The following is a 25,510-nucleotide window of genomic DNA, read 5'->3' on the forward strand; positions in this document are numbered from 1 at the left end:
GTGAGGGTCCATGGGGCTCCTGACCACTGAAGAACAGGGTAAAAGGGGACTTACAAAGTATGCAGAGAAACAGATGGACTACAGTCTGTAAAGTGCTCCTATACGGACAGTGGAGCTGAAAAAAAGGACAATGAGTGTAGAAACAAGGAGGTGGTTTTAATGATACATGCATATAGATTAGATGTGTGATATATGGGGCATATTCATTACTATATATATCCTTAAATATATATAATACATTCAGGGCATGTCATTATTACATATAGGGACCTACAGGTGTGTGTGTGTGTGCATGTGCGTGCATTTAGTCAGTGAGTTACACATTCACTGTAGGTTCCCTATAAAACTCCTGTTTAATTCTCAGTTTAAAGTGTCTGGTTAACAGACCCAAAATGTGTTAGCGTTAATGAGTGCCTCTAGGTCAGCCATTGTCTTTCTATTAGCTGTGTAATGACCAAAAACGTTAATGTTTAATAGAATCAAGCTGACAAACACTGATTCTTTTAGATTTACTTCCCTGTTTAGTCTAGTGTAATATTGCGTTACTCTGATGGTGTTTGTGCATGTCTGCCTGTGTGATGTGGACGTATGTATGTATGGCCCGGCATCCTGATACTCTGTGCCAGGGGTGCACAACTCAAGTCCTGGAGGGCTGATGTCCAGCAGAGTTTGATGATTTACCTGCTCAAACCCACCTGATTACACTCATCTGTTAATTGCCAGATTTAGTGGGTGTGTTTGAGAAGGGGAAGTACCAAACTGTGCTGGACCCTCTAGGACCGGAGTTGTGCACCCCTGCTCTATGCAGACAGACCTGTATGTGTCTGTTGGGCTTGTTCTATTACACAAAAGTGTCCGGAACTACAGAGCAGAATTTCAGGACTTTTATTGAGGTCTACAAAGCAGCCGTGGTCCACTCTCCCACAACTGCTGGCTACCTCACTTGCAGTGTTATTCCCTCCGCTGTCCAGTGGGCACTCTTCTGCTCACAGCAGAAAACCTCTTCACTTGAGGGATCCTGCTCAGCCTCCGCCATGTCCTCTCCTTTCTCAAGCGTCTTCGGGCCCTTGGCAAGCGCCGGTGTGCGAGGAGAGGCTGTAGCCGTCGCCCGGCCCTTGCACTGGGCCGGCGGATGAGGTCAGGGTTCTGTAAGAGAGGTCTGCGCTGGAGTCTGTTCCCCACCAACTGGTTACGCCTCCTTGTTGGGACGTTCCCTGATTCCCGGACATGTCTGGGCCTTCTGCGGCCTAGAGGCCGCTGTGTTCTGCGTACTTGCTCGCTGCGTGCTCTTTGTGCACGCGTCAGGACCATTTTGGGGTCTGTGTGTGTGGGTTGAGTTGGTGGTTTCAGCACTCACAGTAAACTGAGTGGCCCCTTTCACGTGATTAGAACACTTTGGTTTGTCCATTGTAATGTCATCATTTCCAATTGACAGTATTCCAGTGACGTCACAATTGTGCTGCCGCCATTTTGGAAGGCAACATCAGGTTCATTCTGCAGCGCTGCAGCCGTTTGTAATGAGATAATAAAGTCATAACAGATCCAGCAAAGGCAGTAAAACACGTTTAATCCCATTTTTAAAGCATATTAATGCATATATTTGAGTATATTGCTTTGACTTTATTTGATTTGTTGCTGTAGTGATAACAAATGAAAGCTGAGATTTCTCGCTGTGTTACTAGTGCTCCATCCTAAACTGCATACTAGCTCACTAAATAGTGTGTAAGAATAGTGCTTATACTATTAGAGAGTGCACTCATTAGTGTATTAGGTGAAGTACAGAAGTGTGTGGTTTGGGATGCAGGGTTAGATCAGCCAGTGAGGCCCGTTCAACAGCTGCTCTGCTGTGAAAGTTTGAGGAATTTGTTGATTAAGGATCATTTATTGAGGTAAATTAATGCATTTACTGAGTTAAGCTGATGCTGGCTTTGTATTCGCCAACTTTCGTAATTCATTCTACGTTTAAGGTGCCTCAGTGTAACTGCAGCACTATTTAAGGTGTAATGGAAAATTCAGATGAGAAGCTAGTGAATAAGAAGCTGACTTAAGCTGTATGTTTGTGTATGAGTTTACTATTTAAGAGCTTTGGAGGCTACATTTATTCGTTTTTGTAAAATCTCACAGATTGGAATTTTCTGAACTTTGGAGATGTGCAGGTTAAACGGATCCAGTCCACCAGTCTAGCTAATCTTGTAGCGTTTTTCTGGAGATGCATCTAAAGTGTCCGCATGTCTTTTCATGTTTTTAATGGCCATTCTGGTCTATTTTACTTGTTTTTTATCCACCTGCAGGGCTGTATCTGCAGTAATGGTGAGGAGACAAGCTCTATCAGAGCACAGAGTTACAGCTCACCTACCAACATGGCGCAATCCAGTACTATGAATTTGGCTGTGGTATTTTAGGTGACATTTGCTAGACTAGACTCTAAATATGTAACAGCAGGTGTTTAAATACAGAAAACTGAACTGCACATTGACTAAATGAGAAATTTGAGAAGCAAGTAGAATGTGAACTATACAGGTAGAAATATTTCAGCAGTTTCCTTCAGTAGTAGCAGGACAATATAACTATTTATCGTCATCATGATAAATTACCTCACAACATGTCACAGTATGCTTTTCTGATCATATTGTGGATATAATCAGTACTGAAAAAACACTTTCCAAGTGCATGTTTGCTTATACACACACTCACATTATCTAAGCCGCTTATCCTCCTGGGTCGCAAGGGTGCTGGAGCCTATCCCAGCAGTCACTGGGCAGAATGCAGGAAACACCCTGGACAGGTCGCCAGTCCATCACAGGGCTGTTTGCTTACAAAGAGAGTGTAGTTCATTAGTCCTGTTTAATTGAGTTTAGTGCAGTGCAGTAAGTAATTTGGACGTTGAATACTAATCATTGTGTTCATAGTTTTTTAAGCTATTTTTTAAATGCAGCACAGCTAGGACTTTTCCAACTCATCAGATATCAGAAATCTATATCGTGATATATAATGTATCGTAAAAACTTCTTGAAGTATTGCAACATTACTTTTTTTGCCATATCGCCCAACTCTAGTAGCAGATAACACTGACTAGCCAAACACCATGCTATTTGAAAGTTATCTTAAAAGAAGAAGAAAACATGAAATAATCAGTATACAACTCAGTTAGAAAGGTAGTCTAAATCTGACGGTGTTTTACAAAGCATGATTTCTCAGTTAGCCAGATAACTTAAGCCAAAAGATGAGAATTGAAGTTCCAGGACCTCATATCCATAGTTATGATCCGCGAAATATCGCGAGAACTGCCTGTTCAGCGTACACACAACTCTCGCGAGAACAGCGTATCCATTGCTTTGCTTTCACTCGGCCTTGTTTTGGAAGCGTAAACACGGCTGAGCAAGAAGAAGGAGCCAGAAAACGTCGCTTTCTCTGACTAACGAGCCATGACATGCACATAACCTGCGGTGTTTGGAGTCAGTACGTTCGGAAAGAAATCGTTGTCGCTTGTGTTGAAACGCTCCCGTGAGGAATAAACGACATTGGTTTTGTCCTTTTGGGCTTTTTGGGCTTTTTGGGCTTTTTGGGCGAGAAGGTTTAGCGGCTCGGTTGCTAACCTGACTACAAATCTGCATAAACGTTAACTGAACATTTGAACCGTAAGTACACTCACAAACTAACAGAAACTATGCTTGTAAATGTCTCTTTTGGTGCTATGAAAGAAATTTAGTGATCTTAAGTGCCTTTTGAATGTTACACTGCTGTTTTGGTGGTGTAGTGGTGCTTTACTATTGTCAAAACAGTAACTAGTTAGTTAACCAAGTTACCTAAAGCTTCTTAATCGTCAGCTTCTTGTTCGAAGTTTCCCGTTCCACCTTAAATGGTGCAGCAGTTACGTGTACACAACTCCTATAATTGTAACTGCAGCACCTTTTAAGGTAGAACGGGAAATTGGAATGAGTAGCTGGCTTCAGCTCCGGGTTATCTGAGATATTTCAGGTAAGTTAACTTAAAATGTGGGACAAACACTTTAAGGTGACTCACTTTTAAGGTGGCTGTTTAGGGTGTGTTCAATTGTGTAATATTGTATATATTCATGTAAGTTCCAGTGCTGAAAATGTAGGCTAAGTCGTTCAGCAGTTGGGATTGCTGTTACACAACAAGCAGAAATCCCCACTTTCCCAATGCAGTCACATTTTGAAGCATGAGATTTGGTCTCTTTTGGGTTGTTTTGTGAGCTGCCTGTGTTGGATTTAATGAAATGTCGCCTACAAGAAGCAAGAGATTTCTGTACATTTGTATTTCCTAACTGTAGGTTGAACCAAGCTCCTTCAGCTTGCCTGGGAGTAGTTGAGATTGTAGGATGCTCCCTCTTTTTCGGTGATTTCCATACAGGAAGGGTCTGTTTTCTTTCCTTTTCTTTTCTTTCGCAACCTCAGAAGACACTTTGATTAAAAAACATCACATGGCTGAACCGCACTGACTGTTAGCCCAGGGCCGCCGAATCCACAAAAGGCAGAAACTAATCTCATCTGTTGGACGGCCTCCAGAGCACTGTAGGTTTTCTGTGTATGTGGATGAAAAAGGCTGTCGTTTAAGGGAAAAATCCCAGAGGAGAGCTGATTGTACATGTGGAGCTGTATTTATTGTAATAACTCTGTTTACCTAGCAAGTTTTTCATGTACAGCTCAGTACGCTGTTCACGTGATCATATATAGGGGAAAATGGTAATAGAAGGCAAATAGTGACAGAGAATATGAAGAATGATATTTTTCTTATCTTTCCCTTTTTATATGCATAAGTGCTCTATGCTTCGATGTGTGGTGTGAAACTTCACGCTTGCATTTATCTCAGTTACGCAGACACTTTGTAAAGTGCTTTCTCGCTGAATCCATCTTTTTATGAATGAAAAACGCTGATGAGACTTTCAACGTGGCAAAACCTTTACAACTCTTAAGCTGAAGAGGAAGAAGGAATGGCTCCATTATGTAGTTGCGTTCATTTTTTAGTTCAAAGACTTTATACTGGACTTTTTAAGGTGGAGCGGGAAATTTAGCTAGCTAGCTACTGAGACATCGGTATACTGTTAAGGAATTTCTTTGTGCTTATGAAGAAAAGGACCATAATACACTGAAAGCACATTAAACTAAGATAAAAGAATGGTTATAGTATTTTTTTTTAACAGAGAAAATACTTACATTTGTGGGTTTCTTTGGTCGCTTACACAGCCATCTTGCCGGTTTTTATTTTTTTCCTCAACACTCCATTTGGAGTGTGCCTCTGAAAAACCTTCGTTTGGAGGGTCATGTAGCCCTAACACTTCACTAAGTCAGGGGTGTCAAACTCAATCACTAAAAGGGCCATATTAAAAGATCTCAACAAGTCTGTAGGCTGGAGAATAAAGATGTTTTTATTTCATTTTTAGTCAGAGCTCACATTACGTTGCAGTGTATGCTGGGTACTATAATGCAGCGCATTGTGAAAAGAGCTAATATTAATAGCAAAGTAAAATATTTTTGCGGGCCGGGTAGGATTGCGTCGTGGGCCTGATCTAGCCTGAAGGCCTTGTGTTTGAGACATGGAGGCTAAGTGGTAGGGGCGACGGGAGAAATGGGATTGGGCCTAAGTTTGTAATGCTCTCGGGTTTAGAAATCTGCTAAGATTTTAGAAATCGTGCAGTGTACACCCAGCCCTAGGGAAGGGTACATTGTAGAAATTACAAATCACGGAAGAATTCTTTGATCGTGGGCAAATATCAGTGGTCTTTGAATGTGTTATGTGTGTTTGGGTTGGGTGACCCTGCATACACCATGCATGTAAAACACAGTGATCCGAAACAATAATAATAAAATGAACAGAAGAAAATAAATCTTATTAAAATGCTGTGGTATCTAAGTCTTAAAATACATTCCTGGTAAGTATCTGAAGGAAGTGAAAAGAAGTTCCTTTAGAAGTTCCTTCTTAATGTGAAGCTTCTCTGTGACTCTGCTCATGTCGATCTAGACATAAATGCAGAAGCTGGTCTCAGATGAGCATTATTGTTCCATTGCTTTGAGCCGTCCAGTTTTGGACTTGGTCTTTTAAATACTGAAGGATGACTGGACTCTGGATGAGCAGGAGCTTCTCTGACGGTTTGCTGAATCACTCAGCACTGTTTCATTTCTCTAAAGTCTTATGACTCAGGAAGCAGGTGCTAGTCTCTTGGTCGATGTCTTTATAATGGGCCAACAGCTCCCACATAGCACTGCGCTACAGGCTCAGAAGATGACTATTGTAATTGAACCATTACATTATATGGAGGTGCTTCAAACTTTAAAAAAGGTTCTTGTACATCTTGTTTACAGACATAATTCTGTAAAACTGTACAAGATCCACAAATCCACTTGAACCATGCTAGGTCCGTCATTTGATTCTTTGAGAAACCAGTAGCGGTTCTTAATTGGAATGGAGCCTTTATTTTTAAGAGTTAACTCTGATGGTATTGTGATATTCCAAAGCCCTGGTGTGACTGTGGGAGTGGCTCATATTTTGTCAAGGGCAGTGAGATAATTGCTGTTTGCTTTACTGCACCGAACAACAGGAAATGAGCCACAAAGCATTTTTGAGAGATATCTTAAAGCAATAGTACAGCAAAAAAATACACATTTTTCCCTCTGTGCTCCAAATGCAGGTAAACATTCAAATATGTTTGTTATCTGAATTTTGCTTCTTTAGATTCAGCCCTGGACCTACGAGGCTAATGTGGCTAACAAGGTATAAAATATATACCTCACTTATTCCTCAAGAGTTCTTGAGTAAAGAAAATGGTTCTGTAAAGAACTTTGAAAATGAAATAACCATTTGCATGATTAAAGGGTTCTTTGCCCAACTGAACGTCTCCTCATTCAGCGAGGGGAGCTGGTCTTTTATGAATGGAAATAACTTTAGGCTCATTGATTGTATTTGAGGTGAAACAGTGAGGGTAAGTTTTGATCTTTGGACAACAGTTGCTTTACCACTAAAGGAACTGAGCTCATCAGATGCAAATCTTGAGGCTCTTTGTTTGTCACATGGGTGACTGTGAGCTGTCAGTATGTAGGAGGTAACGTCCAGCTTGCGACATCTGTTCTGTAAGACAAAGGCCAAACTGTAAATATAGAATTACTTGAACTAAAACAAACATAGACTTTCAGATATTCCAGAATACTGTATTACAAATAGTTAAACTAGGGATTATAATACGAACAAAAAATCCTTTAAGTATGAACATAAATTGCAATGTTCAGTAAAGCCTGCCCAGATATCACAATGAGTGAGTTTACATGCACTCAATAATCCAATCATAATTGGATTTCTGCAGTTATCTGGTTATTCAAATGGTCATGTAATACCATTCTCTGATCGAGAAATTTGATTAAAAAGTCTGATAAAAAGAGCTGGACTTTAACTCAATAATCAGATTTCTCAGTGCATGTAAACTCACTCTGATTTCTTTCACATTTCTCAGTCTGTGCATGTGCAAGAACAGATGGCAGTACCAGATATAAGCAAGCAGCGATGCCAGGAGAAAGCAGCGAAACAGTTTTGGAGCGGCCCTGAAACCAAACACAAAATGAAGGATTTCAATATTTTTCATGTTCTAGATGATGTAGGTTCATATTTTTCAGGTAAAGCAGCACAATGTTTTGTAAAAAAAAGCCGCGGCATGAAGTTTGAGTTTTTTACGTTACGTTTACGTCACGTCTTCTTCTGTGAGTTTATTGGCTGTTTGCAATGCAGAAATCCGATTACTGCCTGACTTATGTAGACTTGTAGTTTCCCCATTATCTGATTACTTAAGAGCCTATAAACGTCTGATTTTCTGTAGTTATCAGGTTATTAAGTGCATGTAAACGCACTCATAGACGATATGAAAAGTGATAAATTGTTAATAATAGTGTGCCTCTGACTGGATGTAATGCAAGTACAGATGTTATGGGTAAACATAAATGTAACTAACCTCTCCTAAGAAAATAATATTACAAAAAAATAACATTACAAAAGCGTCATTTACTATTGTTCAAAAGAAATGAAAAACAGCTACTTGCATCAGAACTGCAACAGATTTTTTGTGCACTGAGAGGCTGAGAAACAGTCAACATTACCTCAACAGGTTTTTTATAAGGGCCAAAGAAACAAATGAATATATTAAGACTGGGCAGTATGACAATATATATCATTATCGTGATAAATTATGTTACTTTGCAAGACAACATGCTTGTCTGAACATACTGTGGTTATCGCAACTGAATGAACACTGACCAACTGCATGCTTCATTATACAGAGAGCAAAATTAGTCCTGTTTAGTGCAACACAGGATGCCAGATATTGAATCATCAGATGATTTCAGTCGTCAAATGATATCAAATGAAATGATAATGATCAAAAATAATTATTATTTTTACAGGTTTTGATATGTTTTAAAATTTGGCACTAATGGTTCTGGTCAAACTGATCAGATGTCTGAAAAAAATAAATATCGTAATGTCGTATATCATGAATATACGAAGTATCAAAATTTTGTTTTTGTGGTATTGCCCACCTCTGAAATATATATTTGTTTTTTACATAGGCACACAAAAATGAATACCTTTTTTTATGCGTTTATTTATTTTTGCTTAGTTTTTAAATATGATTGTTGTGACAGTAGAAACTGTCCGAAAGTGTTTTTACAGACTTTCTTACAGACTTGAGTTTCTGTGCATGGGTGTTTTGGAATTAAGTGCGTACCTGCACCATCCAAGACATATTCAAGGTCTATAAAAAGAACACTTTTCAAAAAGGTTCTGTATAGAACCATCTACAGAACATTCTCCATCAGTCTGTTAAAACAAAAATAAAAAAAGATGAACTTGAACCTTTCCTATGAATCAGCAGCGGCTAGTCCTATATTCTCCTACACTCTTAAAAAAGATGGTTCTTTAAGGTTTATTTAGTAAAATTATACTATTAAGAATCATAAACACTCAAAGGACTCCTTTGCATGATTGAAGGGTTCTTTGCATCATGAAAGGGCTGTAAATGATTCTGTATAGAAACCTTTTTGAAAAGGGTTCTATATAGTATGCAAAAGAGTTCTTCTATTGGTACGATGTCAAGCTTGTAACAGTAGAACCCTTTTTGGTGCTATATAGAACCCTTTTCAAAAATCTACCAACTACAGATAATTCTCTATCAAAACATATTCAAGGAATATTAAATATTAAGATGTTTACATTCATTGGAACTTTTATATTTATTTATTAAACTGCATTATTTGTAAATAGAATTACTGCTGTCCACAGCATGCAATACCACCATGTGCAATACCATAGCTGCTATATTCTTCTATATTTGCCCTTTTTAGTTTTCTTTTTTATAATTTTGAATTATATAGTCTTTCCTTTTAATGTTTTGCATGTATTTCAGCTTATATTTCTGTTTTATTCCTAGTTTAATGTATTTTTGTTAATGTACTGTTAGGATCGCTGCCCTGTTTCATTGTACTCAATGAAACTCTATTGCAATGACAATAAAGTAATTCATCTTTAGCTGAACAGTTATTCGTCCCCAGCGAGGGAGAGCGGGGTTCAGTGCCAGCACAGAGAGGTACTCATTAGGCTTCTAATGGTTTGTGTTTGAACCGTGAACAATCAGAGAACCCTTTGCATGATTAGATGGTTCCTTGTGACATTAATTGTTCTTCAGATTGGTGGAGAATGTGTGGTAAATGGTTCTAAATGGAACCATTTTTAAAAGGAATCTGTTAGCACCAAAAAGGGTTCTTCCATTGTTACAAGCTTGACATTGTAACTGTAAAAGAACACTTTGGGGTGCTATATAGAACCCTTTTCAAAAATGCTCTGTACAGAACTATCTGCTGCACTCTCTATCAATCTGAAGAACCCATTCATGATGTAAAGGCACTACACAAAAAATGTAAAGAACCTTTTGTCATGCAAAGGGTTCTTGGAGTGTTGATGGTTCTATAGAGAACCTTTTTTCTTTACTAAAGAACCCTTGAAGAACCATCTTTTTTTGTGTAATGTAGGAGAATTTAAGACTAGTTGCTGCCGATTCATAGAAAAGGTTCAAGCTAATCTTTTTTAACTGATTAATGGGGACAGTTCTAATTCATATCTTATCATTTTTGGCCTTTAATATCTAATTAATTCTAATACCTAATAATAGCCTTTACTTTCCTTTCTGTCCTTGAATCTGTTATCTGCTTTGTGTTTCTCTCTGTGTTTATCTGTGTGTCTGTCGTTGGCAGTTTCTGTGGTTGGCTGTCGTAACAGAGTCCTTCCTGCTGGACTGGTTTGAGGGAACAGAGCCCAGAGTTACCTCCCGAAGACTGACCTAGCTGAGGCTTGGTCCCAATGGTTGTTGCATTAGCTGGCGTCCAGCCCTTCCTGTATTGTTTACAGCGCTTAAAAACAATAAGATACAGTATTTAGCCATCTGACGTGCATACACTCTGTGCAAACATGCAAATACCTCTTTGTCAGAGCTTCCTGAATGTAAATCTTGGGGCTTGTGCTAGAAAATGGTGGCTGTTTTGTTTTAAAATGGTTCAGGTTATTTCAAGCATTTGTAGTTGCTTAGGGTCAGGGCTAGACTGGTACATTGCTTTGTCAATAAAATCAGTTGACATTTACCCATTCATGTCCCAAAACTCTGTTTAATATGATAAAATAATTTTTTTCATTTTGCTTTGCAATTCATAGTAAACTCATGTAGGGGTATCACAATACCACAGTTTTGATTTCAGTACTAAGTGTAGGATCACAATACTAAACAATTGTTTGGCAAAAAAATAAAATAAAAACACTCGTTACTGTCTGAAAACCAAATGTTTACTGGATTGAAACAGAAAAATGTTTACATTTTTACAGCTTAACCCTCTGGGGTCAACGAACGTGAAATTAGATGTTTCTCGATGTTTCTGTTAATATCTTTGTGATAATCCAGCACAGAAATACGGTTCAAACATTACCTGTATCTGTTGAGTCGCCCTGTACATTCCGTCTTATCATGAGATCATACTTGACTCACACCCGGAGTTAGAAGCCTGTGAAGAGGGGCTGAGATACACGTCATCTGCCTCTCACCGTGTGGAACTGTTGGATTTCTGTGTCCGTCTACATTTTGTGTGAAACTGACCAATGGATGCTCAGTAAATCACTAAGGACATGAGTAAAGCTGTGTTTTCACAAAAGACATTAAGAATTTTCAAAACTTTTCAGCTGTAGAGTCGATTATCTCTTTACACAGTGCCCCAGTTCAAATGGGGCCTCGTTATAGAGAGAGTCGAGTTTGTTCTGAACATTTTGTTACATAACATGGGTATCATGTTGAATGCAAGGGCTTTTAAAGGCGAGTTTAAGAATATATGAATCAAGAAAATGCCCTCAGACCCCAGAGGGTTAATTAACGTGTCGTTTTTTCTTTCTTTAGCAATACACAAAAATGTTGAAAGTAAGTATATTGATTTATGTTTTCAAATTACAGTGTTAAAAAAGTATTAAAGTATCTATGTTCTCTGCATCTCTAGTCCCATGTGACCAGAACTCAAGATGTCATATAATAAGTGAGGAAAAACTCACAATTAGAAGCTTTTCTGATATTTCTGAACATTTAATAGGTAACGTTACATGAATTTATGAGCGTCAGCAGAAATTTGGCTCATAAAGGTGAAAAGTTTTTTTATTTATAATTAGTTCATATCAAACTGGCAGTTATACACAATATGGCAGAAGTATATGGACACCCCTCCTAATTACCAAGTTCAGGCATTTTCACACTCATTGCTAACAGATGTAAAAAATCATACGCTCTTTATAGACCGACGCTAACAGTAGAATGGGTCATACTGAAGAGCTCAGTGAGTTTAAATGTGGCGCTTTCATAATTAGTGATCTGCCCTGGTCTTGGCACATAATACAGAATGCAGCTGATGTGTGTGCATATATCAAGCATTTAACAATGGCTTTGAATGCAGCTCAGCTAGTCAGCTTTTAGATCTGTGAGTTTCTGTTGTACAGTTGATATTTTGATGGGTCTGATTTCAGTTTTGGTGGTGAACAATTAACTGTTAACTAGTGATGGTTGGTTATAAATTAATTTTTTTTTTTTACCATATAAAATTATATATACACTCATATACAAATGTTCTTTAAGGGTTCTTGAGAATGGTTGGAGAATGAGGCTCATTGTCTTTACTTAAGAAGAAATTTCTTCTTATAAGCCACTTCTTAAAAGTGCAGTTTTGATGAAGATTCTGACATTCACAAATGTTTTCTTATTTGGGATTTGTTCTTAGGTAAGAACAGAATCTACACACGTTTAAAAGCACAAAGGTGAGAACTGTTCTGCAGTTTGAGAACACGACATAGAATCTGACACAGACTTTTTTTTTTTAGGACTTTTCTCAAGAACACATTTGAATGAATGAATGGATGAGTGAACCTTTAGCAAACTGTGTTTGAACACATTGGAATTAGACCTTCGCATTTAACCCATCTGTGCAGTGAAACACCCACATACATGCACACTAGTGAACACACACACACACACTAGGGGGCAGTGAGCAGACTTGCCCAAAGCGGTGGGCAGCCCTATCCACGACTCCCAGGGAGCAGTTGGGGGTTAGTTGCCTTGCTCAAGGGCACTTAAGTCCCGTACTGTCAGCTGACAGTGGACCATTGATTCTATTTGTGACCATAAACACTCAAAGAATGGTTATATATTGCACCAAAAATGGTTATGCTGTTGCTACGATATCGAACATTTGTACAATAGAAGAACCATTTTTAGGGTTTTTGACAATGTTCATGTAGGCTGGCCCCTATTTCAGTTCAGTGATTCCTGTAATCATCCACACCTGATTCAGCTAAACATAATCGATCACAAGGACAATCCAATATATTTGAGCAGGAAAACTCTTGTGGTGTCATGTTTTTGTAATCATACTTTGCCCCTTGTTAGTGTCTCAGCTACTTCACAGCCACTGAAGAACAAAATGAGCCCCAAGATAAAGTAGTTTCTTATCTGTGGTTCAGGGTTCTAATAGTCCAGCAGCCTCTGATAGATCAGTATCCCCCACAATGTATAAACATAGCTGTAGATAACAAAGCCATGTGATGGAGAGGCCATACTGTGGTGTCTTGGAGTTTGGATCATCCACCTGTGAGGGAAGTGAGCATGTTTATTTAGTTTGGAGTCTCTGTAACTCCTCCCACTAAAGAGCCTCATCTGTGTTCTTTGTTTTCCTCCATAGGGATTAAAATGTAACTAGACAGATTAGCTTCCCTGTTCATGCAAACGTGGTTGCTGCGTCACAAGAAGCAAAAAAACTGGCTGATATTTCAGAACCAGGAAAAATTCTGCCTTACATTAATCTCTCTCTCTCTCTCTCTCTCTCTCTCTCTCTCTCTGTCAGTCCTCCTGTGTATCAGGATGGTGTATCCAGGTCTCTCATGTTTGGGGGCTCCCCTGGGGATTGTGACATTTACCCTCTGCTGCGTCCTGGCACCATCTCCTGGACAGGCCTTCATCTTCGCTGTGAGTCTATTTATTTATACAGGCTGCAATTTATGTTTTTATTTCTTAATTCATATTTTGTTTATTAATATGTGTAAATTCCACAAATAAACAGTGTTTGTGCTCTAAAATATGCAGAAGTGTGTCCTCTGTAGAGGATGTGTACTCAAACGTTTGCATATGAGCGTATTATTATCATTAATGTTATTATTGTTCATTGTCGTTTATGCTCAGTGTACCCAGCAGTAGTGAAGAGTTAGTGTTGTGGATGGTTGACCTGCTCTGTGTCTGTGTGTCCTTCCTGTTGCAGTACTACAGTAATATGACTTCAATGCTGCTGGAGGATCTGCCCGCTCTCTTCGGCTCTCCGCTGCCTAAGGATGGAATGATGGTAAACAGAAGGAAAAGAGGAAGACAGAGATGCTGTATTTTTGCTAGAGTTAAAATAATGTCTCCTCAATTTTGCCCAGAAAAAGAAAAACGTACTATTGTTTATTTATGCAATTACTAACATTTTTTGTTTGTGTTGTTGTTACTTTATGTGTTCAATGCTTGAAGGAAAGTACTGTTGCAAACCCTGTATGGGCCAGTTTAAATCATACATTTACTTTTACTGAAAATTTTTGCCTTTGTTGTGAAAAGTAAAATAAAACAAAATTTAAATAAATTATTTATTATTTAGAACTGATTCACAGGCCTCTCTCTCTCTCTCCCCCTCCCTCTCAGGGTTTGCTGATTGAGTCTCGTCCACTGAATGCCTGCGCTCCTATAGATCCTCCTCCAGCGTCTCCGACTCCCACTGATCCAAACAGCACCACCAAATACGTTGTCCTGATCCGCCGCTACGACTGCAACTTCGACATCAAAGTTAGCACCAGATTATTAAATATGATCCACTCATACTAACTTCCAAGGTTTGACAAAAATGTAACACAATACAATATAGTTTATGACACATGGAACATCATGATCGATGAGTGAAACAGGGCCAGGTCTGGCAATTATCTAAAATTATTATTTAAAAAAAATACTGTTATAAAATAAAATGTGCAACCAGTACTTATGTCTGAATAAAGAAAAAATAACATCAAAAGTAGGCTTGGAGCAACTAAATATCATCAACTTTGAGGGGGAAAGGACATTTGTATTGTTTACATAAGTGCTCTGTAATGTTCATATGATCCACACCATCATTCTGACAGACTGTAATACACTACAGGAAGTGTAGAGGGTGATACGACTTCTATTGTTATATTTAAAAAGTGCTCTATAATGTTCATATGATCCACACAGTCATTCTGACAGACTGTAATACACTACAGGAAGTGTAGAGGGTGATACGACTTCTATTGTTATATTTAAAAAGTGCTCTATAATGTTCATATGATCCACACAGTCATTCTGACAGACTGTAATACACTACAAGAAGTGTAGCTGATGGCTTTCAGTTGTAGAAGTAAACAGTAGAACTGCAGCCCTAGTCTGAAGCACTGACTGACATGAATATATTTCTGTCAATTTCTTTGGAGACCTGTTTTCTTTTGCCTGAGTATCGTTTCTCTTTTTATCCTCGTGCAGGTGCTGCATGCTCAGCAGGCTGGTTACAGTGCTGCCATTATCCACAACATGTACTCCAACACACTGCTGAACATGAACTACAGCAACGGTGAGACACACAAACAAAATACTCCAACAATCAATGTTTAAAGGGTCAATAAAAATGACATTTTGCTCACTTTTTCGTTTCTTTGAACTTTGAACGTTTCATTTACACCACAGTCCATGCAGTCCCTGTATTGACACTAAGCTGCAAAAACAGCTCAATTTTAATTTGGTTTTGTGATGTCACAAAAACCAACTCAATTACTCCCACCTATTCAGCCTACAGTCTACATTTTGCCTCCCCTATTCACAGTGAAGTTAGGAGTGTTTCTGTTTTAGGCAAGGTAGCCGATCAGAACTGAGGTTGTTTGCAAATGTGAGTCTTTAAGACACCATAACAAAAGCAGCTTGTTTAATCTAAGGGACTTCATAAGTGGACCTAAGTGGGGAAAAATACAAGACGAATGTAGGATATGGGTCCTTTTAAGGGACTCTCTGGTATTGTCCAACCTAATCTGCCGTGTCTTTATTAGTATGGTCCATCACAACAGTCAATAATTTAGATGACTCAAAATATGTATATTGGAAGCCGGGGAGAAGTTGCAGTGTTAGAGCAGCTGGCCTTCGGGAGGTCAAGACTAAGAGAAAGATTATTATTCCTTTAAGAACACCATATATTGATAGACAATGTAGGTAAAACTGTCAGCATGACTGTGTATAAGGTGGAAATTGTCTGATCCTGTGTGTGTGCATGTGTTGCAGAGACTATTGCAGATATGATTGAGATCCCGTCTGTGTTCACCAGCTATTATGCCTCCCAGATCCTCCGCAGCTTCATCCTACCAGAGAAAGGGTGAGATACAAACACAGAAACAGCAAACGATGCCAGCAATCTTCCCACAGAGATCCCTAGTTCTTTGTTTGAGATAACAAACAAAAGCTTAAGGAGGTTGTGCTACTTCATGGGCATGGGATTTTATAGCCCATAAATAAATATAAAAGTGATAACAATATGTTATTAGGTTCACTACAGGCTCATTATGCACAGAGAGATGATTAATTCTGAGTAATCATTTGTCTCATTTGTTTAAATTTATCCCGAAAGAAAAATACATTTTGTCTCTGAAAATATCCTTTAGGAGTTATAAGGCCAAACATGTTGGGCTGTGTAACAGTGCCCCCTTTAGGCCGGTTGGGCTCCTGCCGTGCACCTGAGTAGTGGGAGCGACTACTGCCTATTGACCAAGTTTCATGTCTCCACGGCTTACAATTTGCTCTGGCCAGATTGCTTTAGGGCAGAAAAAGAATAATGATAATAATAATAGGAAAATAGAAAAATCTTGACAATTCCAGTAGGCTTCTATGCACTGTGTGCTTGAACTCTTAATAATAAGTTTCATTAGAATGTATTTATTTATTTTTTTATCGTGAGAACATCGTTTTTTACCTGATCCTGAACAAACATGCTTGAAGGAGTGATGAACGGTTTGTGCATAATTTTTTAACATGATTATAATTATTATAATCATAATTATTTATACATATTTCATACATTATGTCATAATTAGGGACGCATCAATACCAATGCTGGTATCAGGTGTCAGTCCGATACTCTGCTCATTAACTCATACTCATAAACATTCACCGATACCAACATCCAGTATCCACTGATACCATGTGACATAAGCAGAGTGTACGCTGCTGTGCTAACCAACAAACGACTGGCAGTGACCGAGGGTCTGCTCTCACAGAGAAGTGTTTCTGACTCCATGGTGGTCATTAACAAAGCTGTCAGTCCCTTTAAACATCCCGTCTTGTCAGATTCCTACCAAGAATAAACTGTTTAGCTTGTTTTTAAACACACGTAAACACAACCACAGACACTTCCCTAGTACAGGTGGAGACATGTAGGCTAACAAAACGGAGGTGAAAAATTTCCTTCCAACATTCATATACGTTGACTTTGGTTTGTTTGACTGAATATAATAGCGAGGTATAAACGTTAATACGGTCTTTTTTCCCTATCTTGTATATTTCAGAATTGAAATAGTTTATAGATGAAGCTGTCTGTAGGGGCTGAGCTTCACATAGCAGGTCAGTCAGACAGAGCATTTTCATACAGTGTGAGTATTTAAATCGTAGACTTTGTCCGAACATGATGGTCTATTAAAATGTAAAAAAAAAAAAGATTTCTGAAACCACACAGTCTCTGTCTGGCTTTAGAGGACATTTAGCTACAGCTCAACCAGCCAATCAAAAATATTTTGGTGTAAAACTTCATACGAGAGCTCCTCGGATTAGCCTTGGATATGACTATGAAACACACTTACTTACAGCTGATGTGGAACAAAACCTGCTCTTCTCCACTGCAGTGCTACTCAATCTAAGGTAACATAGCTAGCTAATGCACGTCATTTAAAATCAGTTAGATTTTAATGATTTGTTAAGGTACATTGCACTTATTTACTCCAACAACTACCTAATTCTAGTTGGATTACTCAGTATGGTATCAGAGTCAATATCAGCGAGTACTAAAAAAATATGTGCTGATAATTCAACTCTGTCTGAACAAAAATGGTATCGATGCGTCCCTAGTCATACTATCCATTTTTGTATTGTGTCTGCATGTGTTTATATAGACATATATAGATTCACACAAAAGAGAGAGATGCAAAAACACATCCTGACTCCGTCACCCAGAACGATGTCATGAGCCAGCGAATTTGCCTGGTGCAGAAAGGAAGCAGCACTTCCTCTCACATGCAGTGAAAATGAATTTTTCTCCTCTCTAAAATGAGAAGTATGTGTTCTCTGATGGATGTTACTAAAGTGCTGTGTTGTGCCTTTTACTGTGGTTGCCATTATATGATGACCTTTTTTTTCTCTAGATTTTCAAGTTTTTTTTTGTTTTTTGTTTTTTTTTTTACTGTTTACTGTTTGTTTTTCCCCTAGATTTTCAAGTTTGTTTACTGTTTTTTCCCCTAGATTTTCAAGGGTTTTTTTTTTAACTGTTTACAGTTTGTTTCCCTAAAATATTCAATTCTTTTTTTTGTTTGTTTGTTTTTGTTTTTTTTTCTCTAGATTTTCAAATTGTTCTTACAGTTTACTGACTTTTTTTTCCCCCTAGATTTTCAAGTGTTTGTTTTGTTTTTTTAAACTGTTTTACCGGGATTTCCACATTCCTTTTAATGTAGTCACGAGTAGCGAGCTATCATCAACACAGCAACAATACAAAGGCAACAAAAAGTTGTAGTGGTGTTCATGTTTTTTTACAGTGAAGAACATTACAGTTTAAGACCAGAAATGTTTTAGGTTTCTCCTGATTTATGAGAGCCTTTAATGTTTGATTATGTGATGAATTAAAATTGAAAAAGGAACCAGTTTTTCCTTCACTTACACCAAGTGTAGTCAAATCAGCCTGTAGTCTGGTGTTTGCTAAATCACTTTTACACTGGAGCTATGAGGCTAATGTAGCTAAAAAGTAATGGAAATCCCCAGTATACCCCACCAATTAACATTGTACCAACTGCATACCTAAACAATCACACAGTTGTCTCAAACGGTTGTTCAGTAATCTCTGATAGACTTGTTTAAGTGGTTTCTGACACTGTATGACACACTGTTATCTATTAATATGGCCTGCACTACGTTATTAAACGGTATTAGCGGCCATCTTGAAGCATGAGCTTTTTATACACACCTAACATGTCTTGGTTCATCAACTACATTTGGTGTAGAATTTTACCAATTTGATTCTTTGTCTACTTGTCACTTAAGTTACGGATAAAAAACAGATATTTTGAAAGCCTGTCCGTGCCAAGTAGCCTGTTTTCACCTCCTGAAATGTGAAGATGGCGTATGTCAATCACAACTGCCCTTTTTGGAATAATCAAAGGGTTGCTGTGGGAACCTAAGGAACGCGATCTTTATGACGTCGTAACGAAACCTGATTTACTGTACATTCCACACAAGGACTTCAGACAGGCACCTCCTCTTCTCCAAACAAACTTTTCCTCACACTGCCTATTGCTGTGTTCTCATTGGAGGACAGCAGTGCCAGCAAGGCTAATGATTGGCTCTGTCGGCATGTTTTTGGCTTTGGTGCTGGTGGGGCTGATGGAGCCAGATATAATGACGTCTCTGGACTACCGCCTGCTGTGGGTTCTGATGGTGCTGTATTTTCTCTGCAGGGCCTACGTCATCCTGAAACCGGATTTCTCCTTCCCACTCACCTACTATCTCATCCCCTTCACCGGTGTGGTGGGCCTCATCTTCATTGTCATGGTTATCATACTGGTGAGTGGACTGTTTAAATTATAGGACAATAAGAAAAGTGTTCAGGTCTTATAAGAGGCTGTAATGCTAAGACTCAAATATGTAAGTATAGCGGTATTCACAAGTATTCACAAGTATTACAAGGCTCTTGTTACAGTACTGATAAAACCCAGACATAACGTGGCTCTGATGGAGCTAGGGCTGAACGATTTGGGGAAAATATCTAATTGCGATTTTTCTGAGTAATATTGTGATTTAAGTTGTGATTACTTTCTATAAATTGCGATTCAGACCTTTTTTTTTTTTGTTTACCAAGACCTGAATATCCACTTTTTCTGGCTTGAGGCCTGACCCCTTAATGTAGTGTGCCAGAAAGCCAGTAAGTTGTGATTGTGATGTCACAACACATGGAGGTAGGGTTGCCTCTGTGTGGTCTTACTCAACACAAAGTTGCAGGCTGCAATATAATTTCAATATAAAAACAATCAATTTTTCAGCCTTACATTGAGCTCATCCTGGCTGAGATATATACATAAATATGTGTGTGTGTGTGTGTGTGTGTGTGTGTGTATATATATATATATATACACACACACACATATACAAAAATATGCCATACGTAAAAACCTGGTATTGTTAAAAACTGAGGAGCTATAATTATAATTATACTATATATTAAAATATAGACTGTTTTAGTGATTAAGTAACCAAAAACTAAAATGTTGTTGATTATTGAAATATATATATAATGATTGGCTACTGAACATTCTATATTCTAAGGGTCTAAAATTGTTTACTAGTCGTTACTGGCCATAAATGCCATGACCAGAGCAGCTTTGACTAGTTGAACTTTAATAGCTCTCGAAAGCAATCGGCATCCACTGTGTCCTTCTCCGTAATTCTTCTCACTCGTGTGCCATTTCCTTACACCACCATTCTGTTGGAGAACGAGGAGGAAATAGCTGTCAGAAACAGGTTGTGTTGTCATTCTGAACGCCACTGTTTTTAGCTGCATGTTTCAGAAGTGTTCCCTTTTTGAACTGTTGTTCATCAGAAATGATTTTTTTTTTTTTGTTAGCATTGGTCAAACAATTCTTTGATTCTTTTTATTTGACGGTAAGCAGTTATTCAGTTAATTGTGTACATCACTAGTTGGGATGACAGAGTTCTTCTTGATCTTGATGAACAGATGTTTAATGCCTACATAGTATAAGCAGTCGTGTGAAAAATGTGGACGCCCCTGGACACATTACATCTTCTAAGTGAACACACCTAAGTGAATCCTCTACAGAGAACACACTCTAGCACTTTTTAAGGCGCAATTACTTTTGTTTTTTGATGAGTTTAACATAATAGAATAAAAAAGTGGCCTGTGCAAAAGTTGTGGCATATTTTATGTTTTATTGTTTTGCATATGACTGTATTTTTAGATGTAGAATTTTATATATATACTATACTTTTATATATGTATTTTATTTATATATATATGTATATATATAACGATCATATAAATATTGAATATATAATACTTCTCATATATATATATATATATATATATATATATATATATATATATATATATATATATATATATATGTGTTAAGTGATTAACAAGGTTAATTTCCTTGTCTGTTCATTCTTTTCTTGTTACTTTTCTTGAGAGCCCTGCTATCTCTTTGCTGCTGAAGCACTGTGAATTTCCCCTATTGTGGGACTAATAAAGGATTGTCTTATCTCTTTTGACACATTACCACAGTTACATTTGGTCAGTAAAGTGTGTGTGTGTGTGTGTGTGTGTGTGTGTGTGTGAGAGCAGGTTGTGCGCTGTGTACAGTACAGGAAGAGGCTGAGAAAGAACAGACTGACAAAAGAGCAGCTAAAAAAGATCCCTATCCACAAGTTCACTAAAGGTGAGACACAGCTGGCTTAGCATTCCCACTGCACCAGAGTGCGCTGTTTACACTGTTATATCATGTAAGTGTGAATTTGCTGACTTTTGAAATGCAGGTTAAAACAGCATTTAGCCATTTTAGTACAATCAGTTGGTGCAGTATCACGAATATGAATAACTTAAGGTGTAAGTAAGCACTGAATAACACTTGGAGTGAAGCTAGGGGGCGACAGAGTCCCTGGTATAGATACAGATTCTTGGAATTATTCTTTCTTTTTGTGTCTTTTCTTCTCTCTCTCTCTCTCTCTCTCTCTCTCTCTCTCTTTCTCTTTCTCTCTCAGGTGATGAATATGATGTGTGTGCTATTTGTCTGGATGAATATGAAGAGGGGGACAAGCTGCGAGTTCTGCCATGTTCACATGGTAAATAAACGTGTGTGTAGGGATGCACTGATTATGAATTTATAAGGCTGATTTCAATTTCTTGATCGGCTCACCTGATTTTAATTAGCCTTTTCTTAATCTGAAGCTCACAGTCGCAATAATAGTTAAAAATTGCATTTTAAATTCATGAATGAAAAATAACTTGCCTTAAAAATAAGTTTTAAATAGCATGAATCAAGTGCTGCATCAAATGACAGAGGCAACTGGATATGTAGCATCATGTATAATTCTGCCACGACTCACTTGGCTCAATTATTTACGTCATAACACAAGCTGAAATAAAGTAAACAATAAATTGACTGATAACATATTAGAAACAAATATCTGTTGATCTTACATTTCTTTTGTAAGAAAACAGACACTACTGTATTTTGAGGCTTAATTATGTGTCATTTACTACTGTCTGTGTTGGTAGATGTAGTGTATTACTGTCTGTCAGAATGACTGCTAGAATCCTGTGACTATTATAGGGAGATTTTGTTCTTAAATAAATGTCAACATTTTTGCTAATCAACATTGTAGATGAGTTACCGTTATTCATAATCACCTTTTGACTAATCTTTGCAGTCCTAAGTTGTTGTGGCGTTTTTTTCTTTTGTCGCTCCTCAGCCTATCACTGCAAGTGTGTGGACCCCTGGCTCACGCAGACCAAGAAAACGTGTCCTGTCTGCAAGCAGCGCGTGACCCGTTCAAACCCAGAATATTCCGAGTCCTCCGACTCAGACGAAGAGGCCGTGTCCCACAGAGGTGACAATGACGAAGGCGGAGCTTCGGCAGGGGCGGAGTCAGAGCGCACTCCTTTGCTCCGCGCCTCCAACCCCTCATCACCATCCTCTGGGAGCCCCCCAGCCACCACCTATGACTCCACTGTCGACACGATACCGGCCGTCACCACCGTAACAACCTCCGCACAGTGCCTGACCCGGGATTCACCGTTGCTGGGATACGAAGGGTATTACTCTCCCATAGAGGGTTCAGAAGAAGACACAGAGGAGGATGATGACGAAAATGTTCACCCCTCAGATGATGATACGGCGCAGCTTATCGGCCGCGGAGCCGTCGGGGTTTGAGAGCAGCTCCCCTGTAGAAAGAGAGATTAAAAAAACAAGCAGATTGTTCTTTTGGTCATTTTTAAAAAAAAAAACGGTCAGTGTTCTTATTATCTGGGGACTGTTTTGCCGTAAAAAAAGCCACAGCAAAGTTACAATAACCTGAAGGGTGGATGCACTTTAGTGGCCCCAGTTTTCTACACACAATTATAGCCGTGCTGACCTGTAGAATATAAAATAAACCGCCGCCCCCTTGAGGTAAAAGATGCCTGACTGGCGCAGGCTGCCGCGAATTGAGAAGGCTGTGATTAATGGAAAATAACAGCCGTAGTTTTTTTTCTGTTACCCGCGTGGTTTTCGTTTAGAGGCTCTTGTTTAGAGAGCGATGCCTGTGTTTATAGGGAGAAAGAAACGCACTACAGCACAGCGTTGCAGTGCAATACGGACCTGATGCCAGTTTGTACATGAATTTCAGTTTGTTTTTATGCGAGGTGTGCAATGATAAAGTAAATATACAGATTAGATATGTAAGTCCGCTGAGGGTCACTCTTATGTCTCTTTTTTGCTAACTTGTTCTTTCCTTAAAGGAGAATTCCATCGATTTCTCTAAAATTCTGAGTAATTCAGAGATGTTTGAGATGTGAACAGTGTCTTTCAGAGTGGTTTGGTGTGAAATGGTTCAGATTTCTTTACAGTGGTGGTGATGGGAACCAGGGGTCGCCATGACTACAACACAAATATAGACATTTTATTTACTATCCAAAACCTAAAAGCTTTTAGAGGTGGACGTCTGGTTCCTGTCACCACCACTGTGAACAGTTTCTCTATAATGGAGCATTTCACACCAAACCACTCTGAATGACTTTGTCTTAACTATTTAATTATGCAGAAATTTTGAAACTTTGGTGGAATCCCCCTTTAAGCGGTCTAAAGTCCTAAGTGTGGATTAGAGAGTTACACAAGCTCATAGGGACACGTAGTCACTAAAGGTTAATAAATGTGGGACTACACGCTTTCTTCTTTTTTTCCATTTGTGTTTTTGTAGATGAATGTATACAAACCCTGTGTTTATTCTCCTGCTCCAAGCTTTTGCTCTCGTATGATAATGATATTAAGCTTTTACTCTCCTTCGAACAAGGAATAAGATCTCATGAAGACTCTTAAAAAGAAAAGGTGCCAATAATGGTTATTTATAAGACAGAAGAACCATTTTTAGTTTCCCTAAAGAACTTTAGAATGGATGATTCTTCAGCCTTAATGCCCGCATCTGAAATACTAATATAATATAATTATAATAAATATAAATAAAATCATATTTTGGTCACACAAAAGCCCAAATTTTTACCAAATTTATTGAAAATCCAAATTTGAGTGTGAATAAAAATATAAAAATTACATGTAATCAGAAAAATTCAAATGTGTACTGCTAGACGACTGCCTGAAGTAGAACTACACAAGATGTAATCACGTCAGACTCCTGAAAACATTTCTAATGTGGCATTTTTCATCGGAATTAGCTGTTGGACATGGATTGGTCAAGCAATCATTTCTGTAAATTATTTAAAAGTTAGAGAACCTCCACATACTGAACAAGTTCTACACTAATTTAAGTTTTTTTTTTTTTTTCCTAGAACCGTATGTCCCAGCTGAGAACCATTTAGGAACCTTTATTTTTAAGAGTGAACTTTGTGCCTGATGTGGAAATTATCCTCTGGTCTCCCTTTAAACCGTGTGGTTTTGGTACTTGAACATGTACATACATGCAGCTTTATTGAAACAGTGTCTGTAATGTAATTCCATGTAAAACTGAGTATGTCTATATCTTTATAGGAGTCAGAGCTAAGAGGACAAATGACAGGTGAAGGTATTTTTTTTTTCTATCTTCAATTTAAGTCTAAAGCACATTTAAGTAACACTATAATCGAAGGTTTACAGTTAAGGCACCTGACCACAGAACTGGGACCAATGACTTTTGATTTTCATGTTTGTTTTTGCATTTTTTCAGTTTTCTAATATGTTAGACCTGTGTCTGTGTAATCTCATTCCTAATGTGCTACACTGAAGATTTCTCTAGAGTTGTATCATCTCTGCATTCGTGCCATAAAGAGAATTTTACCTACTGACTGTACTGAGTCTGTCTTTATTATGAGTGCTGATCATACTCTTTAGACTCAACTGTTATATATATATATATATATATATATATTAATTTTATTATTTTTTAATCCAATTTTTCCACAATTTGACTGTGTCCAGTTCCACTCCCCAGCTAGGACTTGCCTTGTCCCGTAACAAGAACGTCTGGGGACAACCATGAGAGACCGATTATGGTGGAAATACACTGTGTGAGAAATTTCTAAACCAATCTTAACACCCCATGAAGCAGAAGAGTATTAATGAGGAGCACTGCCACTCAGTAATATCTTCTGGGTTGGTCAGACACTAGAGGGCGCAGCTGAAGGACTCCAAGAAAGTTTATAGGACTTTCTAACAGTCTTACATATATTACATATATTTATAATGTCAGTGAGTGCCAACCCTTTGCTCAGGCAGTGCGCTGATTGGCTCGCCGACCAGTCAGCACTGAGTAGCAGTTATGCCAACCAATCAGCACTCAGTAGCAGTAATGCTAACCAATCAGTACTCAGTAGCAGTAGTGCTAACCAATGAGCCCTCAGTAGCAGTAATGCTAACCAATCAGTACTCAGTAGCAGTAATGCCATCCAAGCTG

At 38.3% G+C, this 25,510-nt stretch overlaps 1 protein-coding gene across 1 annotated transcript; it reads left to right on the top strand.

The window, feature by feature from the left end:
* The first annotated feature begins 3,314 nt into the window (after positions 1-3,314).
* Positions 3,315-24,899, top strand: rnf167 (ring finger protein 167). The gene is made up of 10 exons (XM_036580619.1): positions 3,315-3,638; positions 13,419-13,540; positions 13,830-13,910; positions 14,246-14,386; positions 15,098-15,185; positions 15,884-15,974; positions 19,312-19,417; positions 21,213-21,306; positions 21,629-21,709; positions 22,340-24,899. The coding sequence occupies exons 2-10, from the start codon at positions 13,436-13,438 to the stop codon at positions 22,798-22,800; spliced, it is 1,248 nt and encodes a 415-aa protein (XP_036436512.1). The 5' UTR covers positions 3,315-3,638; positions 13,419-13,435; the 3' UTR covers positions 22,801-24,899.
* The last annotated feature ends 611 nt before the right edge of the window (positions 24,900-25,510 follow it).

This window comes from Colossoma macropomum, unplaced genomic scaffold, assembly GCF_904425465.1.
Source record: "Colossoma macropomum unplaced genomic scaffold, Colossoma_macropomum, whole genome shotgun sequence".
Classification (NCBI taxonomy): domain Eukaryota; kingdom Metazoa; phylum Chordata; class Actinopteri; order Characiformes; family Serrasalmidae; genus Colossoma; species Colossoma macropomum.